Below are 21,932 nucleotides of genomic sequence, written 5' to 3' on the forward strand. Positions count from 1 at the left end.
TCTGGGGTCTTCCCTTCAGATCTCTGGAGTCTTCACAAAGTACAGACACTGTGTTTACGCTAATAGACATTTGCTCTAAAACACTCTGCTTGAAGTTCATAAACAGGAGCTGGTAAAGCTAAAGGGTAGCATTCAGAATTCCCTGCTCCCAGACACATTCTCCAACTGTTTCAGTCTCTTAGGACAAACCTAGTGATATCATTCATAAATGTGTTTTCTGAGAATGATGCCCAGTGCGTTCAATGGCATTTAGGCCGCACTCCTAAACACTTAGTAGGGAATAAACATCTCTGGACACAATGAAGTTTATTTCCAAGGAATGGAATCCGTAGGTTTGTGTTGTCAGTAACCTTACAGCATGATCTCATTCATTTTCCTTCAGAAGTCCCACTGTGATCAGCTGGGCTTACATCCAAGTAAATGTGCAGCCTTCCAAAGTTATCATTGCTCAGGGCTGCTTTGTGAGCTGAAAACCTGACATTTGAATAATCAGTGTACAGGTTATCAAAGAAATGTCCCCCCACTACCTTTTGCGCAACATGGACCATCTGAAAAGAGAGATTCTAGCTGTCACAAAATTGTCCAGAGGCAAAGCCAAGATAGACCAATTTCAGGATGCCTGAGAATCTACTTCATGTGAAATAACATTAAGGAAATTCTGTGCTTTTGACAGCTCTGTACCTTTTGCAAGAATAAATAGATAAACCGTTATTTGTCTTGGTTTAGCGTTAATTTTATTCGTTATAATGCATCAGGCTAAGATTCAATATAATCTTTCAACTCAGCTCAATAAGCCAACATTTAATTGCAGCACCCAAAGTCCTCAATACTAACTCTAGGTATTTTCCTATACATTTCCCACACAATAGCCTAGTCAATGAATATACCGAGGAGATGAAACTATTTGTATTGTAGACCTGGTCCACTCTTAAGGTTGCTTCACATGCTCACCCAGCTGGGGTTCTTGTGGAGGAGACGGTACAAGGGAGTGCGTGATGCAGGGCATAATGCGTATGTAATCTAACAGACGTGGGGTTGCAGGTGGAGTTCAGTAAGGGCAAGACACTTATGTGAGTCAACTCATGGCTTCTCCATCGCTCCAGAAAGTGCACATTCCCATTCCATCTGTCTTGGTGTGGATGGGAATGCTTGTAAGGTATTCGGGGCCAACACACAAAGCCTTCACACCCCCATTGCTTGCTTCATGCAACACCTTCTTGCGCACCAGTATCTCTGGATTTGGGCCAGTATCTCTTTTTTCGCCATACTGCTTTGCCCTTTAACGTGCAATTGAAATGCAAATTGCTCTTACAGCCCAAACCTATGCATATGTACTCAAAAGCTTATTGATTCATAGGTTTCACGAGACGCTCTCTGATAAGAGTGCGCAGGATTGCAATCTCTGGCAGCCAAATGCACCGTTACTTCCAAATAAGCCCCACAATTCAATGGGCAAACCTGCACAGATTTGGGTTGTTGGTTACTCATCTGATCCTTGATGGTCACACTAGAGCCTAACGAAAGGCAGATAACCTTTTTTAAAAAAGCCTTTTCTCCCCTTTTAGAATACTGGCATCCCCCAATTTGCGTGGGATGAACTTGTGTGTGACCGTGTATATGCGTGGTGCCAGGAAATTAAATCATTCCATTTACACCAGGAAATGGCGTGCACAAGAGAGAGAGCTGGAGAGTCCTGGTGGCTTGTGAGGAGACTCTCCCCGGAGTCCAAAGAGGACTTTAGTGGGGGCAGAAAAGAGACTGGAGGCACAGTGGGAATTTGTTTAGGCTGCTCAGCCTCCCCGCCTAACAGCTGATGTGTGGGATAGCTGCCCCCCAGAGCTTCAATCCCATTGCGGATATTTTTGGTACAGCATTTTTTATCTGAATTGGAGAGACAGTGGCAGAGAGGGCATGAAAAGTGTGTTTAGAGTGTGCTCCCCACTTACAGAAATTTCACTAATGCACGCAGGGCGCCAGAACGAAACCCCCGCATAAGTGGGGAGTCACCCATACGTCTGTGCTCCACAATTCTGCCAAGGATACCAGTGATCTATCTTTCATTCTGGAAACATGCCATAAAAATAAGATGCTCCCCTTAGTTTCTCTTCCCCCCCATCCCACCACCCAAAAGATCTGTTCAATCCAGCATCCTTTATCACTTTGTTTTTTTCACGTTTCGGATCTCTTCCCGGAGATCAGACATCAGGGTGAGGCTAAGCAACTGAACCATGAAGTCTTCAAAGTCAATTTCGCCATCCCTGTTCTCCTCAAGAGCAGAAATGATCTCTTGGTATTTTGGCTTGGTTTCCTGACCCTGTGAAAAAACGTGAATCATGTTGTGGCAAAATATGGAAGCTGCTTTCATCACGGCTGCTAATGAGGGAGAGCAGAACAGTTACAAAACATGCTTCCTAGACAGGTTGCAGAATCAGGGTCAATTTAAGGGGAAGTGCCGCACGTCAAGAGACTATTAACAGACACAATCAAATGCGTTCGGTGCAAGAATGCCAAAGGCACAAATAGCTATGCTAAAAAGGAAAAGAAAAGAAAGGGTATGTGTGACCAGCTGACATGGATTGATGTCAGAAGAAGTAGCCAGAAGAAAGGCGCTGAAAACACACTGCTTTTTTTTAAGGCCTGGAGAGGAGCTTATACTAAAATCTCATATGCTGCTCTTTGGTCCTCTGAGCCGACAAAATAGAAAACTGTATTAAGAGAAAAGCAATAGAAAACGTAATGAAAGCAGCAGCAATAATACTAAAAAACCAACAACAGGTTCCCACATAAGATTAAATGTTCACCAAATGTTGTTTACCCTTCAAAGGGAGAAGAAGAAGAAGAAGAAGAAGAAGAAGAAGAAGAAGAAGAAGAAGAAGAAGAAGAAGACCATCAGAAATGGGAATTCCAGATTCGGGACCCTAAACCCTCACCAGCCCCTGCTCAGCTAGCAGTGGGATATGGGGTGCCATGCAACTCCCCACCCCCAGTAGATCTCAGCAGGTGGTCCTTCACATATTCCAAACCCCAGAAAGTTAAGGCTTTATTAAAGGTGATATTGGTACTTTCAGCTGGGCCTGGCAATGTTCTTGGCCTAGGGCCGAAGAGTTTGGTCCCTTCGGGGGCTGCTAGGGGCGCATTGGAAGATGGCCGACAATACCATCTCTCCGGCTCACATGAAGTAATTAAGAGGCTGATACGGCAGCCTCCCTTGTTACCCCAAGGGAATGGGGAACACTGCCTTGCCTGCGGTTGCCATAAATCACCCCCGGATTCGAAAGAAGGGGGTGAGGACTCTAGGCACACAGCCCTCGTGTGAGACGGCTCTCCCGGACGCTGTCTCTGATTGCGCGGCCTGGTTGCAGGAGCTCAAAATAAACAATTAGAGAGAAGCAAATGCACATATTTCGAGGGAAGGAGTTAAGACTGCTAATTGAAGTGACCTCTGTGAAATGGGGCAATCGGTTGGATTCAACAGGAAAACATAACAAGAAGAAGATACATCAAAGGGTCGGTATGTTGGAATGGGACGGAATGGGGGGGAACCTTTCTTTTCTTTTATCTTATGTGATTACCCAACAACCCTCCCCCCAAGAAGAACCGTTGCGATTACTGATTATAAGCGGGATGATTAAGAACTGTGTGGAAATGAATTACTAATCAAAGACATGGTTTGTGAAACATCGGGGAAGGAATGAAGAGCCTTTGGAATGACGCAGTCATAAAAAGAGACTTGTTTAATAAGCGGGCCTGGCTACTGGATTTATGATCGAGGGGGAGGAGACCATGGTAATTGGAATGTGAGTTCGACCTGGCAGAACCCCCTAAGATTGAGGAGAGACTGTCAGACCTGCGAGGATTTAATGGGCAGACTTTAAGAATGTTTTGTTCGGAAGTGTGGAAATGGCGTCTGTCTGTTTGAAATATGGCTCTTGGAGGAACGGAAAATCCACACAGGTTAATCTACGTCTGTTTTCAACCCGCTTGTGGAGACTATCAGAGGTCACAAAGAAAGGAATATATGACAACAACAAGAAAATGAGGAAAACAATAAAGAGAAGATTGGATAGAACTGTGAATACTATTTGGACAGAACTGTAACATTAAAGCAGCAGCAAGAGAGATGTTTGGATCCCTTTCTGAGCTCGAAGCATGGGTACCCCCAACAAAATTTTAAAAATTTGGCTTTGTAATTTGGAACTAATGTGATTTGATTGGTTTGTTAATAAAAATTATATTAAAAAAAAAAGAGTTTGGTCCCTTCTCCCGATGTTCCCTTTATACCAGCTTGATTACTCCCTTCAACCCACTTACCTGCATGAAATGCACAAACTGAGTTTCGAGCAACTTTTTTGCTTCGGCTTTGCTGAGCTTGCCCTCTGTGTCTGCAACGTTGTCATAAACCAAGGCTGCTGTCGCAACAGCTTTCTCCAGATCCGAGCCTTTCCCTAGAGCTGAGGGGTGAAATACAATAAGTGGGAGGCCAATGGAAGCAGCTTTTGAAACAGCAACAACAACAAGAAGAACAGTAGAGTCCAGAGTCAGCAAGAGTAAATTATTCTGAGCTTCCTGCAGTTAACAGCAATGACACTGCATACTGCATTTGTATGGCGAGGGTGTTGATGGTTGTGAGCTACCTGCAGAAGACCCAGCTGCAGGATTCAAAGGAAGGCTTAGAAGACTCTTAGCGGTGGCCCGGTGTGTTGTAATGCACCCAGAACAGCACTATGGATGCCTGCTTAGAGGTGGAACAACCTTGCAGACTAAGAGAGGGTTGTGATTCAGGCTGATGGTTAGAGTTGCCACTTTGCAAAAATAGTCCTGAGCCTGCCCAACCCTTAAAATCTATAGAGGGGCCTTGTTAGCATCCTGGTGTGGGAAGAGCTTCATTCTGTGGTGATGCAGGAATGGGCTTCTCAGCGGTGGCACTCCATTGATGGAATGCCCTCCTCTCTGAGTAATGTATGGTAGGTAAAGGGACCAAGGGACCCCTGACCATTAGGTCCAGTCGTGGCCGACTCTGGGGTTGTGGCGCTCATCTCGCTTTATTGGCCGAGGGAGCCGGCGTACAGCTTCCAGGTCATGTGGCCAGCATGACTAAGCCGTTTCTGGCGAACCAGAGCAGCGCACGGAAACGCCCTTTACCTTCCCGCCAGAGTGGTACCTATTTAGCTACTTGCACTTTGACGTGCTTTCAAACTGCTAGGTTGGCAGGAGCAGGGACCGAGCAACGGGAGCTCACCCCGTCGTGGGGATTCGAACCGCCAACCTTCTGATCGGCAAGTCCTAGGCTCTGTGGTTTAACCCACAGCACCACCCACGTCATACCAACTCATTAAAAAATAAGAATTCAGCATCAACTAAAAACGTATTTGTTTCCTCAGACGTTCTTAAGAGTACCTCAAAAACATTTGGCTTTGGGATGGGAATGATGTGTGCTCTGTGTTGCAATATATTCAGGTTGCAATTCTAACCCCAATAACCTGGGAGTGAGCCCAATAGAATAAGGTTAGAAGTAAACATTGTTAGAAATGCTATGTGCATCACCGCATTTTATGCTGCCCTGTCCAGGAAAATAGATGAATGTATAAAGGAAACAAGGGGGAGTAGCTCACTTACCTTTTATAGAAGCCAGCTGCTTGGATATTGGTATACTGGAAATTAAATAGACATTGTTACTGGTATATCTGGTGGTTAATGTAGCAAGAAATGATTTTTTGATCTGAGAGCAGATTGGGAGGGTTTTTAATATTGGGCTGGTCACTCTCTTTTTCGTTAAAAGTTTCTTTTCTTTTCTGAGATATAGGATAAAAATGTAATGCCCCTCAAAACATAATCAGATTCAGTTGCATGCAATAATAGAATCTGTGCCTGTGTATACTGAGCACATCTTAAGATAAGACCTTTAGAACCAGGGGTGCCAACTTGAATATAATATTGGGGGGCAGGTAAGCCCTGCCCCACATAATTACATGACGTGATGCAACCTACACCATTTGAATGGCAAAGCTCATTAACTTGGGGGGCAGCCCCCTCAAATATTTTATAAGGGGGTGGCGAGGGGACCTCGGCCCTTAGGAGTTGACTCCGATGTTTTCAACTCATTTTGGACAATTCGGGCTTCTGTTTGTGGACTCTACTCCCTCTACTAGCCCTAGTAAAACAGCGGCTAGGAGTTGACCTGGGTTTGCTAGTTGCCCAGTGAGAAGCCCATCTAAGTGGTTCTGGGATTTCAAAAGGAAGTGTGGGATATAAGTTTGAAAAATAAAGTAATCAAATTTTAAAAGCACATATCAAGAAAATGCTCTTGGAGGATTTTCCTATTCTCCCCTAGGATTTAAACATTTTAATAGACAGTATGATTAGTTTTGCCGAAGTGTGAGAAACTCATTACAGCCCAGCCCACAAGCTGTGAAACCTCTGTCTTTTCCTCTCCTGTGGAACCTCATTCACACACAGAGAGAGCAAGGAAAATGTATGAGAGCCTGCTAGAGGGAAAGAGGACAGGATTAACACTTACGGTTTGGCCATCTTCTTGGAAGTTGAATTTGTGCCTTTCTTCGAAGAAGAAGCATCTCCCGGCTGATTTAGAGAATATGACTTTTTATCCGCAGAGCTAGATGCACAGCCACACATCTTTTGCTCCAGCCTGAGCACTGTTTACGATCTCTTAGCAACTTCCGAGGTTGTAAAAAAAGACAAACACAAGCTGTGAAGGGGGAAGGGGGTGCTGCCTGTTTGCCAGCCAGGCCTATTAATAATGGGAAGGCTCTCTGGTCACTAAGTTGCTGGCAAAATAAATCAGCCTGGGAGGACATTCTAAGCTAAGAGATTAACAAAGGAAGCTCATCGCTGCTTGTGCAACACACCTGGCGCAGGCTGCTTCAGTGCATGGAGCTAAAAACCATCTTGAGCAGGGGAGTCTTTAGCATACGCGCCGCCGGGGTGCAAACATCCGCCCAGTGCCCCCAAATTTAGTTTAGCCCCCAAATTAACTTTTATTATGCTTATGGCAGACACCACTCTTACGACTTATCTCTTGTTTACGAAAGAAGGGAGGAAAAAGAAGCAAGCTTTATTATTTGATCATTTATTTACAATAGACTTATACTCACTGAGTCTAACAAGCGCCACCGTTGTGAACGACAAGTGCCGCTGCTGGTGCAGTGCGTCTTTGGCAAACGAGCGCACAAAGTCGAAAGTCCTTTAGTGAAACAATAGGTATACAATCCGGTAATACCTAGGTATATATGTATTTTGTTTTTCTAGCTTGATCAAAATTATTTATCATTTCATAACAGGTAGATAGTTAAGAGCTTAGGCGGCTTCAGCGATGGGCACCTGGCGCCCCCCCCCCCGAATTTGGTGCCCCGGTGCCCCACACCCCTTGCACCCCCAGGTAAATACGGCCCTGATCTTGTGCTTCCTGCAAACACTTTGTGAATGTGAGTTCACAACAACATGAGATTGAAATTGGGGTGGGGAAATCACTTTGTAAATGGAACACAGTACTTTCTGGTCAATGTAGATACTACATTCAGATTTCACCCAGCAGTTTACAGGCTGCAGTGCTGAACACACACCCGGGCATGAGTCTCATTCAACTGCGTGAGACTAATCCAGAGGATTGCAGCCGTAATGTCCTGTTTGAATACAGTGGTACCTCGGGTTCCGTACTCTTCAGATTACAGAATCCGCTAACCCAGAAATATTACCTTGGGTTAAGAACTTTGCTTCAGGATGAGAACAGAAATCGTGCAGCTGGCCCCATTAGCTAAAGTGGTACCTCAGGTTAAGAACAGTTTCAGGTTAAGAACGGACCTCAGGAACGAATTAAGTTCTTAACCTGAGGTACCACTGTATACCTTCAGAAGAGACCTGGATTGTGCTTCTGAGCTAGAAAACTACAGGGATGAAGAGTTTGGATTTTATATCCCGTTTTATCACTACCCGAAAGTGTCTCAAAGCAGCTAACATTCTGCTTTTCCCTTCCTCCCCCACAGCAAACACTCTGTGGGGTGAGTGGGGCTGAGAGACTTCAGAGAAGCGTGACTAGCCCAAGGTCACCCAGCAGCTGCATGTGGAGGAGCGGGGAAGCGAACCCGGTTCACCAGATTACGAGTCTACTGTAATCACTACACCACTACACCACACTGGCTCTCAATACAAGGGATTGCCACCGATCATCTCTAAAAGAAAGTGACAGGTGGTCTCACCTTTTGATATGAATTTTGTATGGAAGGATATAAATTTTAAATCAAGGGATATCAAATTTATATTAAAATTTTATATCAATTCTATATCAAAGGATTTCAGTCTGATCGATTTGATATCAAATTTATATTAACCATTTTTCAGGGTATAATGCAGCTGACGTACATAGAATCAGAATTTTGTCAAGTTGGAAGGGACCACAAGTGTCATCTAGTCCAACCCCCTGCAACGCAACAATCTTTTGCCCAATGTGGGGCTTAAACTCGTGACCCTGAGATTAAGAGTCTCATGCTCTGCCACCCGAGCTATTGTTGAAAATGTATGACCGTCTTGCTTCCCCAGATCCAGAGGACGTTTTGAGCCCACCCTAACCTATGGCGTGAGTGCTAATCCTCCCTGACATTTTATGTGGGGCTTAAACACTGGGATTCACCCTTGGATGTACGGCATGTTTTATGAGCCCTAATTTTGCCATTGTGAGACATTTAATAATAATAATAATAATAATAATAATAATAATAATAATAATAATTAATTTCATTGATTTTATATACCGCCCTATACCCGGAGGTCTCAGGGCGGTTCACTTAAATGTAAGTTTGCTTCAGGATATATCAAATAAATTCCATATTAAAATACGGAACACTTGTTTTGAGCATCCCTGATGCTACAGAATAGATTTAAAGGTAAAGGTAAAGGGACCCTTGACCATTAGGTCCAGTCGTGACCGACTCTAGGGTTGCGGCGCTCATCTCGCTTTATTGGCCGAGGGAGCCGGCGTACAGCTTCCAGGTCATGTGGCCAGTATGACAATAGTTTTACTGTATATCAAATTTTATATTTAGAAAATAGATATAAAAATTATATCCTTTCATCTGTGGAAACAAACTCTGGTATGCCAAAAAACATTCATACATAGTTTGCTTGCACGTGTTTTTGAAATTAAATAATGGTTCTGAAATTTGTTTTTTCTGCTTTTGTAACATTGGCAATGTGTTTTGAGACATGCGACCCTTTTGTGAAAGCAACTGACAAAAAATTAGACAGAGCTACTATTCAGATTCATTTCCCCCTCTGCCCTCATTATTATTTTGGTGTTCCCCAGCAGTTTTCCTTTGAACAATACGGCCACCACCACAGCATTGAGCTCTTTGCACTGCTGGTGATGTGAAATTTTCCAGCGTGGTGTAGTGGTTAAGAGCAGTAGACTCGTAATCTGGTGAACCAGGTTCGATTCCCCGCTCCTTCACATGCAGCTGCTGGGTGACCTTGGGCTTGTCTCACTTCTCTGAAGTCTCTCAGCCCCACTCACCTCACAGAGTGTTTGTTGTGGGGGAGGAAGGGAAAGGAGAATGTTAGCTGCTTTGAGACTCCTTTAGGTAGTGATAAAGCGGGATATCAAATCCAAACTCTTCTTCTTCTTCTTCCTACCAACCCATCCCTATAGGCCACTGCATATCACTGCTTCTCAAATTTCTACCTAGTATTTCCTGTGCCGTGATAAATTCCAACGACAAAACTCTCTGGAGCGACTCTTTATGTAACATGATGATGACACAGAAAGAAGGTTGCAACAGATGGCCGAAAGAATTAAGACTTCTCCCTCATTTAGCTGCAGTGAAATTACTGAGGCCAAAGCAAATATAGATATCTACAACTATCACTCTTTCTGGATTTTAATTATCTTTAATTATCTAGGAAAATATCATCCCATACACCTCACCTCATCTCTCACACACCATATTTAGTGTGTCATCTTTCAAGCCATTCTCCTCCCCACCCTTGCCCTTTCTGGAAGTGCTTTCAGATTCCTTGCATTCCTGGTGCCTTCTTTAGGGAAGGCTTATGAATAAAAGAGAGCCTGTAATTGCAATGTCACTGCCAAAATGCATGTAATCCATGCTCATTATTCCTTCAGTTAACACACTTAAATTACACAGAAATTTATCTGCTCCCAGCTTGAAAATTAGAAAGAGCTTTCACACGAAGTGTGAGTAATAATCTGGATTGTTTTCCCCGTCGGCTGAACCCCACAATATGGCACGCAACGTTTTCAGTCATGCTGTTGGGAAGATTAGAGTCACTGGCCATGACCCAAATTAGTTAAGAACCACTGGGCTACATAACTTACATGTGCCACAATGTGAATTCACATGTGCAACCCTTAAGATGTAACTACGGTCACCAATCTGGATGGATTTAAAGAAGGATTAGACAAATTCATGGAGGATAAAGCTGCCAATGGCTACTAGCTATGATGGTTATGTACTACCTTCACTGTTGGAGGAGGTATGCCAATAGGGGTTGTAGGTTGTGAACAGTGCTTTTTTTCTGGGGGAATGCAGGGATACGCATACCCCTAACATTTTGTGAATCTAAGTTTGGCCTCATTAAGGGGTGGTATTTCAATATGAGTAGGAAAATGAGAGTGCCCCTAAACAGTTTTTATTTTAGGAAAAAAGCACTGGTTGTGAATATATATTTTAGGTTACATTGTTTCCCCCCCAAAAAAAACCCTTGTCAGGTACTGGGCAGAGGAGGAATGGTGGAGACCGCATTGCTAGATTGGCCTTTCCAAAGAAGAAGACAGTTCAGAATTACAACAAGGGTTTGAAGGAGATCACAGCTCAGAGGCAGATGAGAGGAAAAACTGGGAAATAATGGGAGAGGAGGAGGAGGAAGAAGACGCACCAGGGGGTGACAGCTGATGGACACAGTGTCTTTAAGAAAGCATTCCAGACCCACACCTATCCCAGTACCTGGCTAACATTGAAAGTAGGAGAAGAAAGAGCTCAAAGGCAGAGAGCACTTTTCAGCACCTGTACATGAGGGTGTGTGTGTGTGTGGGTGTGGGTGTGTGTGTGTATGGAGACTCACTCAGGACAACACCATTATTCCTACAAGCTGCATTCCCAAGCCTCTCTCTGTGAATATTGAATAAAAAACAGATGGTAAGGACTTTCCTTGTCTTATCTGTTCCTGGCAACCTGGCGTGGGGGTTGGTTCCTCTGATGCCTGACAGCAGTAGATGGTGCCACCAGACCATACGCAAACCAGACAACATGTGGCCTATTCATTTGGCTCTCTCAGTACTGTACAACAAACTTCTTCAATAGTTACTAGCTGATGGCTAGTATGGCTATGCTCCACCTGATGGCTATGCTCCACCTGTCCTGTGGGGGGCAGTGGTGCCTCTGAATCCTGCTTGCTGGAAATTGCAAGTGGGGAGTGTGCTGTTGCACTCAGGTCCTGTAGGCCACTCTGAGACCAGGACACTAGGCTAGATGATTCTTTGGCCTGATCCAGCAAGGTGCTTCTTATGTCCTTATGTTCATCCCAGCTGGAAGAGCATCCAGAGTTTATCTGGTAACAAATGAATGAGCATCTATTCTGTCATGCTGAGGTGTCACTGAAGATACCATCTAGTAATGATGGATTTCAATTAAGGTGGTTACCAGCATGATCCTATACTCAGAAGCAACTGAATTCGTTGAGTTCAGAGGGACTTACTCCCAGTTAAGTGGATATAGGATTGTAGTCTAAAGCTCCAGGAGGGAACTAATGATAGAGATGTAGGGCCAATTCACACATTGGGTGTGTGTGTGTGTGGTATCTTATTTTACACGAATGCTTGCCAGGGACCCTGTAAATGGCTGCAGGTCCCTGTTTCATATGCACCGAGTGGCAATCTGCGTCCCCTCTTGTCTAATGTGAGAAATGACCTTTGTAGCTTAGATTAAATCATTTAGGGAGCAAGCAAAGATTGGAAAAGAAGAGTTATATGAGTGATAACGGTAGGTGGCAAAGACAAGGCAGATGGAATAAATGTCGCATGCAGCCTCTTTTCATCAATATATCAGAGGCCCTGCTAAGAATAATTCAGAACCATCCTGCAATTCAAGCAATACTTTGTGATGCAGAGTAGGAATTCATCAGGGTGTGTGTGTGTGCGGTGGTACCTGCTGATAAAATAATGACCGACTTCATTGATATTAATTTACTGATGAATAGCTAACTGCGCTATTCATCTGAACACAGATTGTAGCTATTCCATTAATAAGGGAAATGGTTAAATAACAGGGCTACAAGTCCATCCATGGTTATCCTGGGAGATATAAGGGACACGGGTGGCGCTGTGATCTAAACCACTTAGCCTCTTGGGCTTGCCAATTGGAAGGTTGGCGGCTCGAATCCCCATGACGGGGTGAGCTCCCATTGCTCTGTCCCAGCTCCTGCCAACCTAGCAGTTCGAAAGCACGCCAGTGCAAGTAGATAAATAGGTGCCGCTGGGGCGGGAAGGTAAACGATGTTTCCGTGTGCTCTGACTTCAGTCACGGTGTTCCATTGCACCAGAGGCGGTTTAGTCATGCTGGCCACATGACTCAGAAAGCTGTCTGTGGACAAACGCCAGAAAGCAAGATGAGCGCCGTAACCCCATAGTCACCTTTGACTGGACTTAACCATCCAGGGGTCCTTTACCTTTTTTACCTATCCCGGGAGTAAGGTCTACTGAACGCAGCATGACTTGCTGCTGAGTAAGCATGCCTGGTGCAGCAATGCAATAAACTACTATCAAGCTGCTATAGTTTGTGGTGCCGTATGCATTGTTCCAGAATGCCGTTACTAAAATTCTGTGATTTGTAAGGTAGTGCAAACCATAGTACAGAAACAGAAACAGAAACAGACTGTTTGAGGATGCATTTGCTTAGATTTATAACTTGGGCTACGTCAAAGACTCAAGGCACAAAGTTTCCACTTAGGGCCAACTAAATGTGTCCTAAGACAAAGCATATCAGGGATATATTGGGACCATAGTCATGATCAGGGGTAGGCAACCTAAGGCCCAGGGGCTGGATCTGGCCCAATTGCCTTCTAAATCCAGCCCGCGGATGGTCTGGGAATCAGCGTGTTTTTACATGAATAGAATGTCCTTTTATTTAAAATGCATCTCTGGGTTATTTGTGGGGCACAGGAATTTGTTCATCCCCCCCCCATATAGTCCGGCCCCCCACAAGGTCTGAGGGACAGTGGACTGGCCCCCTGCTGAAAAAGTTTGCTGACCCCTGGTCATGATGGCACGCTCAGTGGACCTTACCCCTTTCCTCCCTGTGATCTCAATGGAAATTGTCTCCTGTGCTGCTATTAGTGCCCATTGTGCCAAGCAGCGCAGGATGAGGTGGTAAGTGTTTATAGAGGTGCATTTAGTGTCATGTGTGGTTTGGCCTTTGCCTTGTATCTATGAATTGCAGAGCCCTTTGGCTAGTTAGTACTATGCTAGCCAAATGTACTAACCAGGGGTGAGGAATCTACTGAATGTCAAGATGTTGAACTACAGTTCCCATCATCCTTAACTGTTGGCCCTGCCGATTAGGTGTCATGGACTGGCTGAATGCAGAGGGGTGGTGGGAGGCATAAGCTGGGGGAACCCCCAAGGGACAAAGGCTCAGAGCCAGGGGATTGGTGGTGGGACGACAATGCGTGGTCAGAGGGAGAAAAGGGAGCAGACTGGGAGGAGGTATTAGAAGTTGAAAAGGCAACAGGTTTTAGTGAGCAAGAAGAAGCTAGGGCAGAGAGCAGTACAGACTCAGAGGCAGGAGAGGAGGGAGCCAGGAGACAGAGGTGAGGCAGGCTGCTGAAGGAGCCAGAGAAACTCCCCCTCCTGCTGCGACCAGCTCCCCTCCCCTCTGGTCTCCCACAACACAAAGAGGAATGAAGAAGGTAGAGCAATGAGATACAAGGCAATTGAGCCTTAGGCTTCTGGGGAAGGACCCAGGGGAGGAGCCTTAAAGAGTGTTGAGAAGGCAGGGATTTTCAGTTCTTGCAACTGTCTGATTGGGGCAAGAGTTGCTGTGATCACTAGGCCGGCACTGTTTATTCGAATAAAGAGTTAACTTCACTGACAGAGGACAGAGATACATCAGAACAAAATGTAATGCTTTTCCTAACCAAGAGTCTTCTCTAGTTGCCTAAAAGAAAGTGTTAATAGAAGGCAACAAATCTCTGGCGTTCTTTATAAGATTAAGATACATGATGTGTCCATGTTGAGAATTCCTCTACATTCTTGTCACCATGCAAGCCGGAGGCAAGAGGTTCATCACCCTTTTTTATTGTGATATCTCCAGTCTCCTCCTGACAGCAAAGCTAGTACAACCTTAACAGGACAGATTGAAAATAGCCTATGATTCATTGCTTCCCCTTCTTTGCTAAATACATAATGATGTGCCTTCTTCAGGGCTGGCATGTGCCCTTATGGCAAAGGAGGCATTTATGCTAGATTTTGGGCTTTGCAGAAGGTGTTAAGCCATCAGCTGCTCAACTCCCATCTGCTTCCTACAATGCCTCTTTACAACCACTCTGTACAACCACTCTGTCTTCACCCTTTTGCCAGACCACAAGAGACAAGGCTGACTGCTATGTGCTTTCTGCTTCTCCTTGTGAACTTTAAGTCCTGGGTTTGTTTTCCGAATGTGCTGTGTAGGTTTCCTGGAGGAAAAATATATCTGTGAAGCTAGGCAGTCTATGAACTCTAGTTTCAAGATAATCCAGAGCAAGAATTTATTGATTCCTGTTGGTAAACAGGAAATCTATGCAACACTCTCAATGCCACAGCCAGGCATTTCATTGGCTGTGGTTCAAAATAGGGTGTTGGAAAAGATGGATCCTTTTGATCTGATCCTGCAGAGTACACCCCCCCCCCGTTTTTATGCCTTAGAATCAGAATTTCATACCTTCCCCCAACATAATAGATAATGAGATGGTGATGATGATGATGATGATGATGATGATAATGATAATGATAATGATAATAATAATAATAATAATAATAATAATAATAATAATATCTTACCCATCTGGCTGGGTTTCTTCAGCCACTCTGGGCAGCTTACAGCACATAAATCAGGGATTTTGAAAGAATGATAATTATTGCTAATATGTGATTACATATTTCTCCTTCTAGGCACTAATGATTCCCCCCTGTGCTGGTTGTAGGCCATTTGAGATTGATTTTGTGCTGTTCTGTGCTGGTTTTGTGTTGTTGATGTTGATTTTGCTGATTTAGTCAGGGAGGGGGTTAACAGAAAAAACACTAGGTGGTATACTTTAATATATGTTTTGATTGTAGCATGATATTGTGTTATGAGCCACCCATATGACTTTGTTTAATGGGATGTTTATAAATGTCAAAAACGAACACCCTGACCATGAATGCCGAATGTTTCCTACAATACAAATGTCATTTGTCGCTCAGCTTTGCAAATAGCCCATTGCCAACAAGACAAATTTGTTCAGGCCCTTGTAACTTGTATTCCTGAAACGTTGCTACCTTTCTCATCTGTATTGATGAACGGCTGCATAAACTCTCCCCAACCAAGTCTCTTCCAGATGTATTGGGGTGGAATTCAACATAGTGCTCAGGTTTTATCAGCACAAGGACTTCTCCTTGTACAGTTCAATGCTCTCCCCCTCTCCTCCCCTTATGTACCCCAACATCTGTTGTAGGTGTTCCCCAAACCCTCGGAGCAAGTTTGGAACAGTCACAGTGTGCGTATGGGGAGGAGAGGAGGGACAGTCCCATTATGCAAGTGGAAGTTGTTCCGCTCACACAGTTATTTAGCTGAATACTGCCGAGCTACAACAAAACATGTCTCTCCCATATCGGCCTCTACAGCCACAGCAGGCGCTGTAACTCTCCAATAGTTTGAATCACAGGATGATGTGAGCTGTAGTTCAAAATATCTGAAGGACTATCAAGTTGCAGAAGAATACTCAAGACTATGTTGCACATTCCCATATCAGGTTAAGCTGATCCAACAGAAAACATAATTTCCCCCATTATTTTCAATCCAAACATAATGCATGTACAAGCTGACTTGTCATTTCAGGTTGAAGCCCAAGTTAGACAATAACTTGAAGTGAAAATGGATGGTAAGAAGATGCATGTCCTATTTTATCCTCTCTCTCTCTCTCTCTCTCTCCCTCTGTGTGTGTGTGTGTTGCAGCACCACCACATGCCTTTAAACAAGCATTGTATGCAATAATCTTTATTTATGCGGGTCAAATAGATATATCACAATATTGAGTCATCCACTGAGCAGTCATACATTGGTTACAACAATCATATAAGTGACTATGCCGTTTTATGCTAAAATATGCTTTGAACATTTACAGCTCATACAATGATATCATAGACGTTTACACTTCTATTTAGAAATGCAGATGTTCAGTTTTTACAGTGGTGTGTTCATCTGTAGGCTGCAAACTGAGTTTCGGGGGGTTGCAGGGCAGCTGAAAGGGATGCTAAGATGACCCTAGCTTTGCTGCGCAGTATCCAATGTGTTTTAGGTTAGCGGTTAGCGACACTTTCTCACCAGGATGGGTCTCAATCAGTGAGACTGAGGCAAGGTAGCAACTCAGTACTTAACTCCCTCCTGACCCTACCAATTCCCTGCAGTACATATGTGTATATGTGGAGACATGGAAATGCTTGATTCAGCATCCTGCAGGAAGCAGTCCAGTGCTCAACTCACACAGGAATGAGAGTAGAGCTCAATCTTTCCCCTTGCAGTGTGAGAGAGGTTGCTGCTCTCAAATTTGGCTCCATTTTGCAGCATGGCTTGGGTTCTTTTGCTGCTTATTTTGTGGAGTCCTGTCTATTGCTGGAGGAAAGAGAAAACAAAGCTTTCCATCTAGCAGCAGAAGTCTGGCTCTGTTGCCTTGCCATGGAGCTAAAGGGTTCTGCGGAAAAATGGCTGAGCAGAAACCATTTTTTCCTCCTGGAAAATATTACGCACAATTTGAGATCAGCATGATCTCTAAATTACCTTTACCCCGCTAAGGAAATGGCTCAGTGTTCTCGATTGCTGAGATCTTATGTGTTTGACACTCTCTTTCTACTTACGAATAGCACCAAATCCAGTATACATCATCATAACGACTGGACCGAACAGACGTTGAACAACTTTGAAACAGCTTAGAGAGAAAAACATTCTTCACCATCAATGGCCATAGAGGAAAAGTGTTTTGCAACAGCTCTGAATGTGCACATGCTCTGTTGCGCTATCTGTCAATGTGGCGTTTGCCACCAGATAGTTTCACTTACTGATATCTGCACCTCTGTTATCCTAATTAAATAAATACCTTTGTAAACATGTAAACACAGTTACTTGGTCCTTATATTACACAGTTCACGTTCAAAGAGTCACAAAACATCAAAAATGGATTTAAAGAAGGAATACTGAGCTCGATTAAACAAACAAATTGGTCAGTTTACAGCATATTATTTCTGAATGCCCTTTTAAGGAAAACTGTTTTAGTTATATGCAGCATTCAAGATTTGGGTAAGCCGTTGATCCAACTCTGCAAAATATATAAAATAGGCATACGTACATACATACATACATTATCTAAAACATTATATCAAACAAACAAACCAATTAAAAAGTAGTAGTGGTGGTATTGAAAAAATCCCATATACACAGTTCATAACATTCTGTTGGCGTGAAAATGATGCAGCCTCATGCACTAAGACACTCTGCAAATTTGCTAATCAGGACAAATGTCAAATAAATTTCTTATGTAGAAAAAAAAACAAAACCAAATATTATAAACCAACAATCATAGACAGGCAATGTTGAAAACTTAGGCGCTACAATGCATGCATTGTGATACGATCAGAAATAATGCGAAAACACACATTTTGCTGTTCACCAAAATGCAGAAGAAAATCTAAAGCTAATTCAGTTGTGTTCTCCATATCATATACTACAGACTCGAGGCTACAAAATGCTGCCACCATACACATACAAAACTACCGTAAGGTTATCTATACAGTACATACAACAATTATTTACCCCAATCCACCACCTCTGATGACTATAACCTCAATCATCTACTCACAAGGAGAAGATGCTTCATATATAAACAAAGTAAGAACCACAACCCACCTTTTTCGGATGGTACCCGTAGACCTTTGATTTAGATGAAATTCTGTCACATTTATCTAAAACTTGAGAAATCTGCTGCCTGCCACTGTGTTTCAGCTTTCCACACACAATGCTCAACGTAAGAGCTCTTGGAACTCTGTGTGAGCTAAATTTGATTAGCAAAGGAGGTGGGGCTGCTCTGTTGCTGCTGGCCAAATTCATCCACTTGGCCATAGTTGGTCTGCTGCCCAAAGCTGCTTCCCTGTTGGTTATAGCCACCAGTTGGCCCGTAGCTATCTTGATTGTAGCCACCTTGGTTAAAGCTGCCAGACTGCTTCTCCATGGTGTCTTGAGGGTGCCTCGTGCCTGAAGAATGCCAGCCAGTCTCCTTGAAAACAAACCAAATGTTTCCTGCCCAGAGAATAAAGTTCAAGAATCCGAAGACCTAAATGGGAAGTAAATCAAGACGTGGATATGAGACTATATTATGAGGCTTCCTGTCTTTGTTGGTTGAAGGAATGGATGACATTACAGAATTCACATATTGTAGACTCAGAAGGTCATGACAATATTTTTGGCTGGCACGCTTATTTATGGTACGAAAAGGTGAAAGTTCATAAAGGATTTACAAATCATATAATTAGGAAAAAAATGTATAGAGTATGGGATAAATACAATAATTTATTAGAGGTAAAAACACCACTTTGGCTCTCACCATTGGAAGCTATAGCAGTAAAGAAAAAGAATATGATAGAAGGGTTGACAACTTATAGAAATTTATTAAAACAAAAGGGAGGAGAGTATAAATTAAAAGAATTTAAGGAATTATCAGGGAAATTAACAACATGGATACAATATCATCATTTGAATGAAGTATTTAAGAAAGATAGGATACGAGGGTTTGAGGAACAAATATCACAACTGGAGAGAGACCTGTTGGAATGTAATGTAAAAGTGCTGTCTAAAAATATTATTGGAATGGGAGACAAAGGATGAGCAAGTAAAATCCTCAATGATACATTGGGCAATAGATATTGGTCATAGGAAGCATGGGAACAATTGTGGAATATGGATATAAAATATAAAGCATGTTACGGTCTAAGAGAAAATTACATGAAAATGATATATCGATGGTATCTAACACCGAGTAAATTGGCAAAAATGTATAAATCTAAATCAAATAAGTGTTGGAAATGTAAAGAGAAAGAAGGTTATTTTTATCATGTGTGGCCGTCGTGTAGTAATGTTAAAGCTTACTAGGAAATGATATATAATAAATTGAAAAGGATGTTTGAAATAACGTTTGAAAAAACCCTAGAAGCTTTTCTTTTGGGAATTATAGGGACAGAACTACCTAATCCATATAGAAACTTATTCACGTATGCTACTACGGCAGCAAGAATGTTACTTGCCCCAAAATGGAAAGAAGCAGAAGTCCCAGCAAAGGAAGAATGGATACAAAAACTTATGGACTATGCAAAAATGGCTAAACGTACCAGAAGAATACGAAATCAAGATAAAAAACTTTTAATAAAAGAATGGAAATGGTTTATTGAATATTTACAGATAAATTATAAACAGACAAGAACATTGGCAGGATTATTGTAATAACCTGCAGTTTTATAAGAGTACATATTTGAAGTACATGGACAAATGAGCAAATTAAGTTAATTTGGATATGCAGAAGATATCAGAAATAAATTTAAGGAACAGCAGAAAGAAGGGGAAGGAAGTCAAGTTTTGAAATGTTAAAATGATTGTAAATTAGTGAAATGTAGAAATAATGATATTTTTTTTTTAAAATTACATGAATTTTCACATATGGTTTTGCCATCAATCTGTGGCCCTCCTGACAGTGTTGGGCTCCAACTCCCGTCAACCTGGCCGATGGTCAAGGGTGATAGGAGCTGCAGTCCAGTGCCACCTGGGGGGGGGCATGTTCCTCCCCCCAGCTCTAGATTGACCTAAGCCCCCTTCGGATCTCCATGCATGAAGAATCAAGCAACAATGCGCAGGTCAAGCACCTTCAATGATACTGTTTGTCCTGGGTGCATTCCCTGGCCCATGTGATTCTGAAGGGGGATGAGTATTTCCCAACAGGTGAGTAAGGTAGCCCCCTTTAGACTAACATCGACCATACTTTGGTAAAGAAGTGTTTGCCTGCACATACCCTGGCATCAATGGGATGGGGCTTGGTCAGCACATTCCCACTTGCCATTTTATGCGTTCAGACTGAAGAGGATTATTGATGCAGACAGATCACTCCAGCAATTAAGATCATGTTTGCTTTTCTTTCTACAAGCTCTTTGGTCTACACCAAGGGCCAAGGTGTCATCCCATTAAAGCAAATGAAAGATTGATCTAGCTGCTCCTAGTCTTTATAAACTGAGATCATAGGAGTAAATAGGAATCTACTGAAGGCTGCCTACAGCTTTCTTCCGGTAAGAGGACTGCTGGTCCCTGATTCAAAGAAGACTCACGTATTTTGGCAGGAGGCATTACACGCCTGTGGCCCCTGTTAATTATTGTGTGCATTATTAGATACGATGAATCAATACCTAGTTTCCTTTTCTGATCGCAAAGATGTTAAAACCATTCTAAAAGGAACTCTTTTGCAAGGCAGATGACAACTCCCTTGGTGGAAGTAACAGTAACATTAGTAGTAGCGGTGGCAATCATCTATAAGAATAGGTAAGTAAGAACTCCCTTTTACTCCAAATACTGCATAATCTAATTATCAAGTTATTTTGCATGCTTGTTCTCCAGGCTACTTTGATGAATGCATCTTGATTGTTAAGTGTGCCACAGCACCCAGTCTTTTAATCTTCAGGTAAGAAGTTTGTCATTTACTATAGTCGGTTGCTCAGATTATTATCATTGCTCCCTCTCTTGTGTTTATGCTTCACAGAAGAGCCTGTGAATTAGGTGAAGTCATGATGTGCTGCGTGTTGGACTCCAGTGGTTTGGCAGGGAAATAGAAAACCCAAAACTCTTGTCTGATCTCACAGCTAAGGACCATCCATCTTCTTCCATGGATGCTCCCCCCCCCCCCCGGCCTGCCTTTCGATAACATAAAAGCAAATTCTTACCACTGAAGTGTTCAAACTAGACATAACTGGGCTGCGCACAGGCATGCACTTGTTTGACTGCTGCTTGCAAGCTGACATCAGTAAGAGCACTTCGTCGGGGTCTGTAGCAACTTTCACATCAGAGAGCCCTTTAGCCCAACCAGAGGAGCCCACGAGCCACAGGAACGAAAACACCACCGTCACAATGAAGTCCTACGAAAAGAAAAGAGAACATGGAACAGTGCAGGTTCATGAGATGCCTGAATGGGGCAGAGGGGCATGGGGTACAGCCTTCTGCATTGTTTTGGTTTCAAAGTACTCCTGCATCAGTGTCTCCTCACATGTAGGCGATCAGTGCTCTCCAGTCATCCCAACATCATGTGTTGTTGTTGTGTAATCAAAAGGGAGAGGGGCAAGGCAGCTCTGTGAGGTGCTGGTGCGGTGCAAACATGGTGGCATCAGATTGTCTCCACCACAGCGCCTGCAGTTCAGCATGGATGTATAGCGTTGGGAAGGCAGGAGGGCAACACAGTCCCAACCACGCAGCCTTTCCGTGGCCATCATGGCAAGAAGCCATACCAACACATATGTAAGGAGGAGTTTTGGCGTTCAGCATACATTGGAGAACCAACAGAAAACCAGCGCTCTCTGGGATGTGGAGGAAAACATCAGTCCTTCTGTGTGCATTCTACCAGAAGGCAAACGTAAGAATTACAGGCCCCAAAATGAC

General features: G+C 43.3%; 2 protein-coding genes across 3 annotated transcripts in view; both read right to left on the bottom strand.

Annotated features, from left to right (window-relative positions):
- Positions 1–708: 708 nt before the first annotated feature.
- On the bottom strand, positions 709–6,708 carry SNTN (sentan, cilia apical structure protein). The gene is made up of 4 exons (XM_080995944.1): positions 6,518–6,708; positions 5,617–5,651; positions 4,312–4,451; positions 709–2,314 (listed from the first exon to the last, which is right to left on the bottom strand). The coding sequence occupies exons 1-4, from the start codon at positions 6,631–6,633 to the stop codon at positions 2,156–2,158; spliced, it is 450 nt and encodes a 149-aa protein (XP_080852070.1). The 5' UTR covers positions 6,634–6,708; the 3' UTR covers positions 709–2,155.
- A 10,019-nt stretch (positions 6,709–16,727) lies between these two features.
- The window catches only part of SYNPR (synaptoporin), a 148,048-nt gene continuing 142,843 nt past the window's right edge, over positions 16,728–21,932 (bottom strand). For both annotated transcript variants that reach the window (XM_080995901.1, XM_080995902.1), the window contains 2 exons: positions 21,224–21,415; positions 16,728–18,579 (listed from right to left, as the gene is read on the bottom strand). In XM_080995901.1, coding sequence (XP_080852027.1) covers positions 18,301–18,579; positions 21,224–21,415 — 471 coding nt within the window. In that variant the 3' untranslated portion in view covers positions 16,728–18,300. The remainder of the gene's footprint in view (positions 18,580–21,223; positions 21,416–21,932) is intronic.

This window comes from Podarcis pityusensis, assembly GCF_964106645.2.
Source record: "Podarcis pityusensis genome assembly, chromosome: 2".
NCBI lineage: Eukaryota > Metazoa > Chordata > Lepidosauria > Squamata > Lacertidae > Podarcis > Podarcis pityusensis.

Bases quoted from the DNA above. Each gene is read 5' to 3' on its own strand.
- SNTN (XM_080995944.1), bottom strand. From the start codon at position 6,633: ATGTGTGGCTGTGCATCTAGCTCTGCGGATAAAAAGTCATATTCTCTA. The intron at 5,652-6,517 runs GTAAGTGTTAAT...TTTAATTTCCAG, and splicing joins TCCAAGAAGATGGCCAAACC to TATACCAATATCCAAGCAGC. The intron at 2,315-4,311 runs GTAAGTGGGTTG...GTTTTTTCACAG, and splicing joins AGTTTGTGCATTTCATGCAG to GGTCAGGAAACCAAGCCAAA.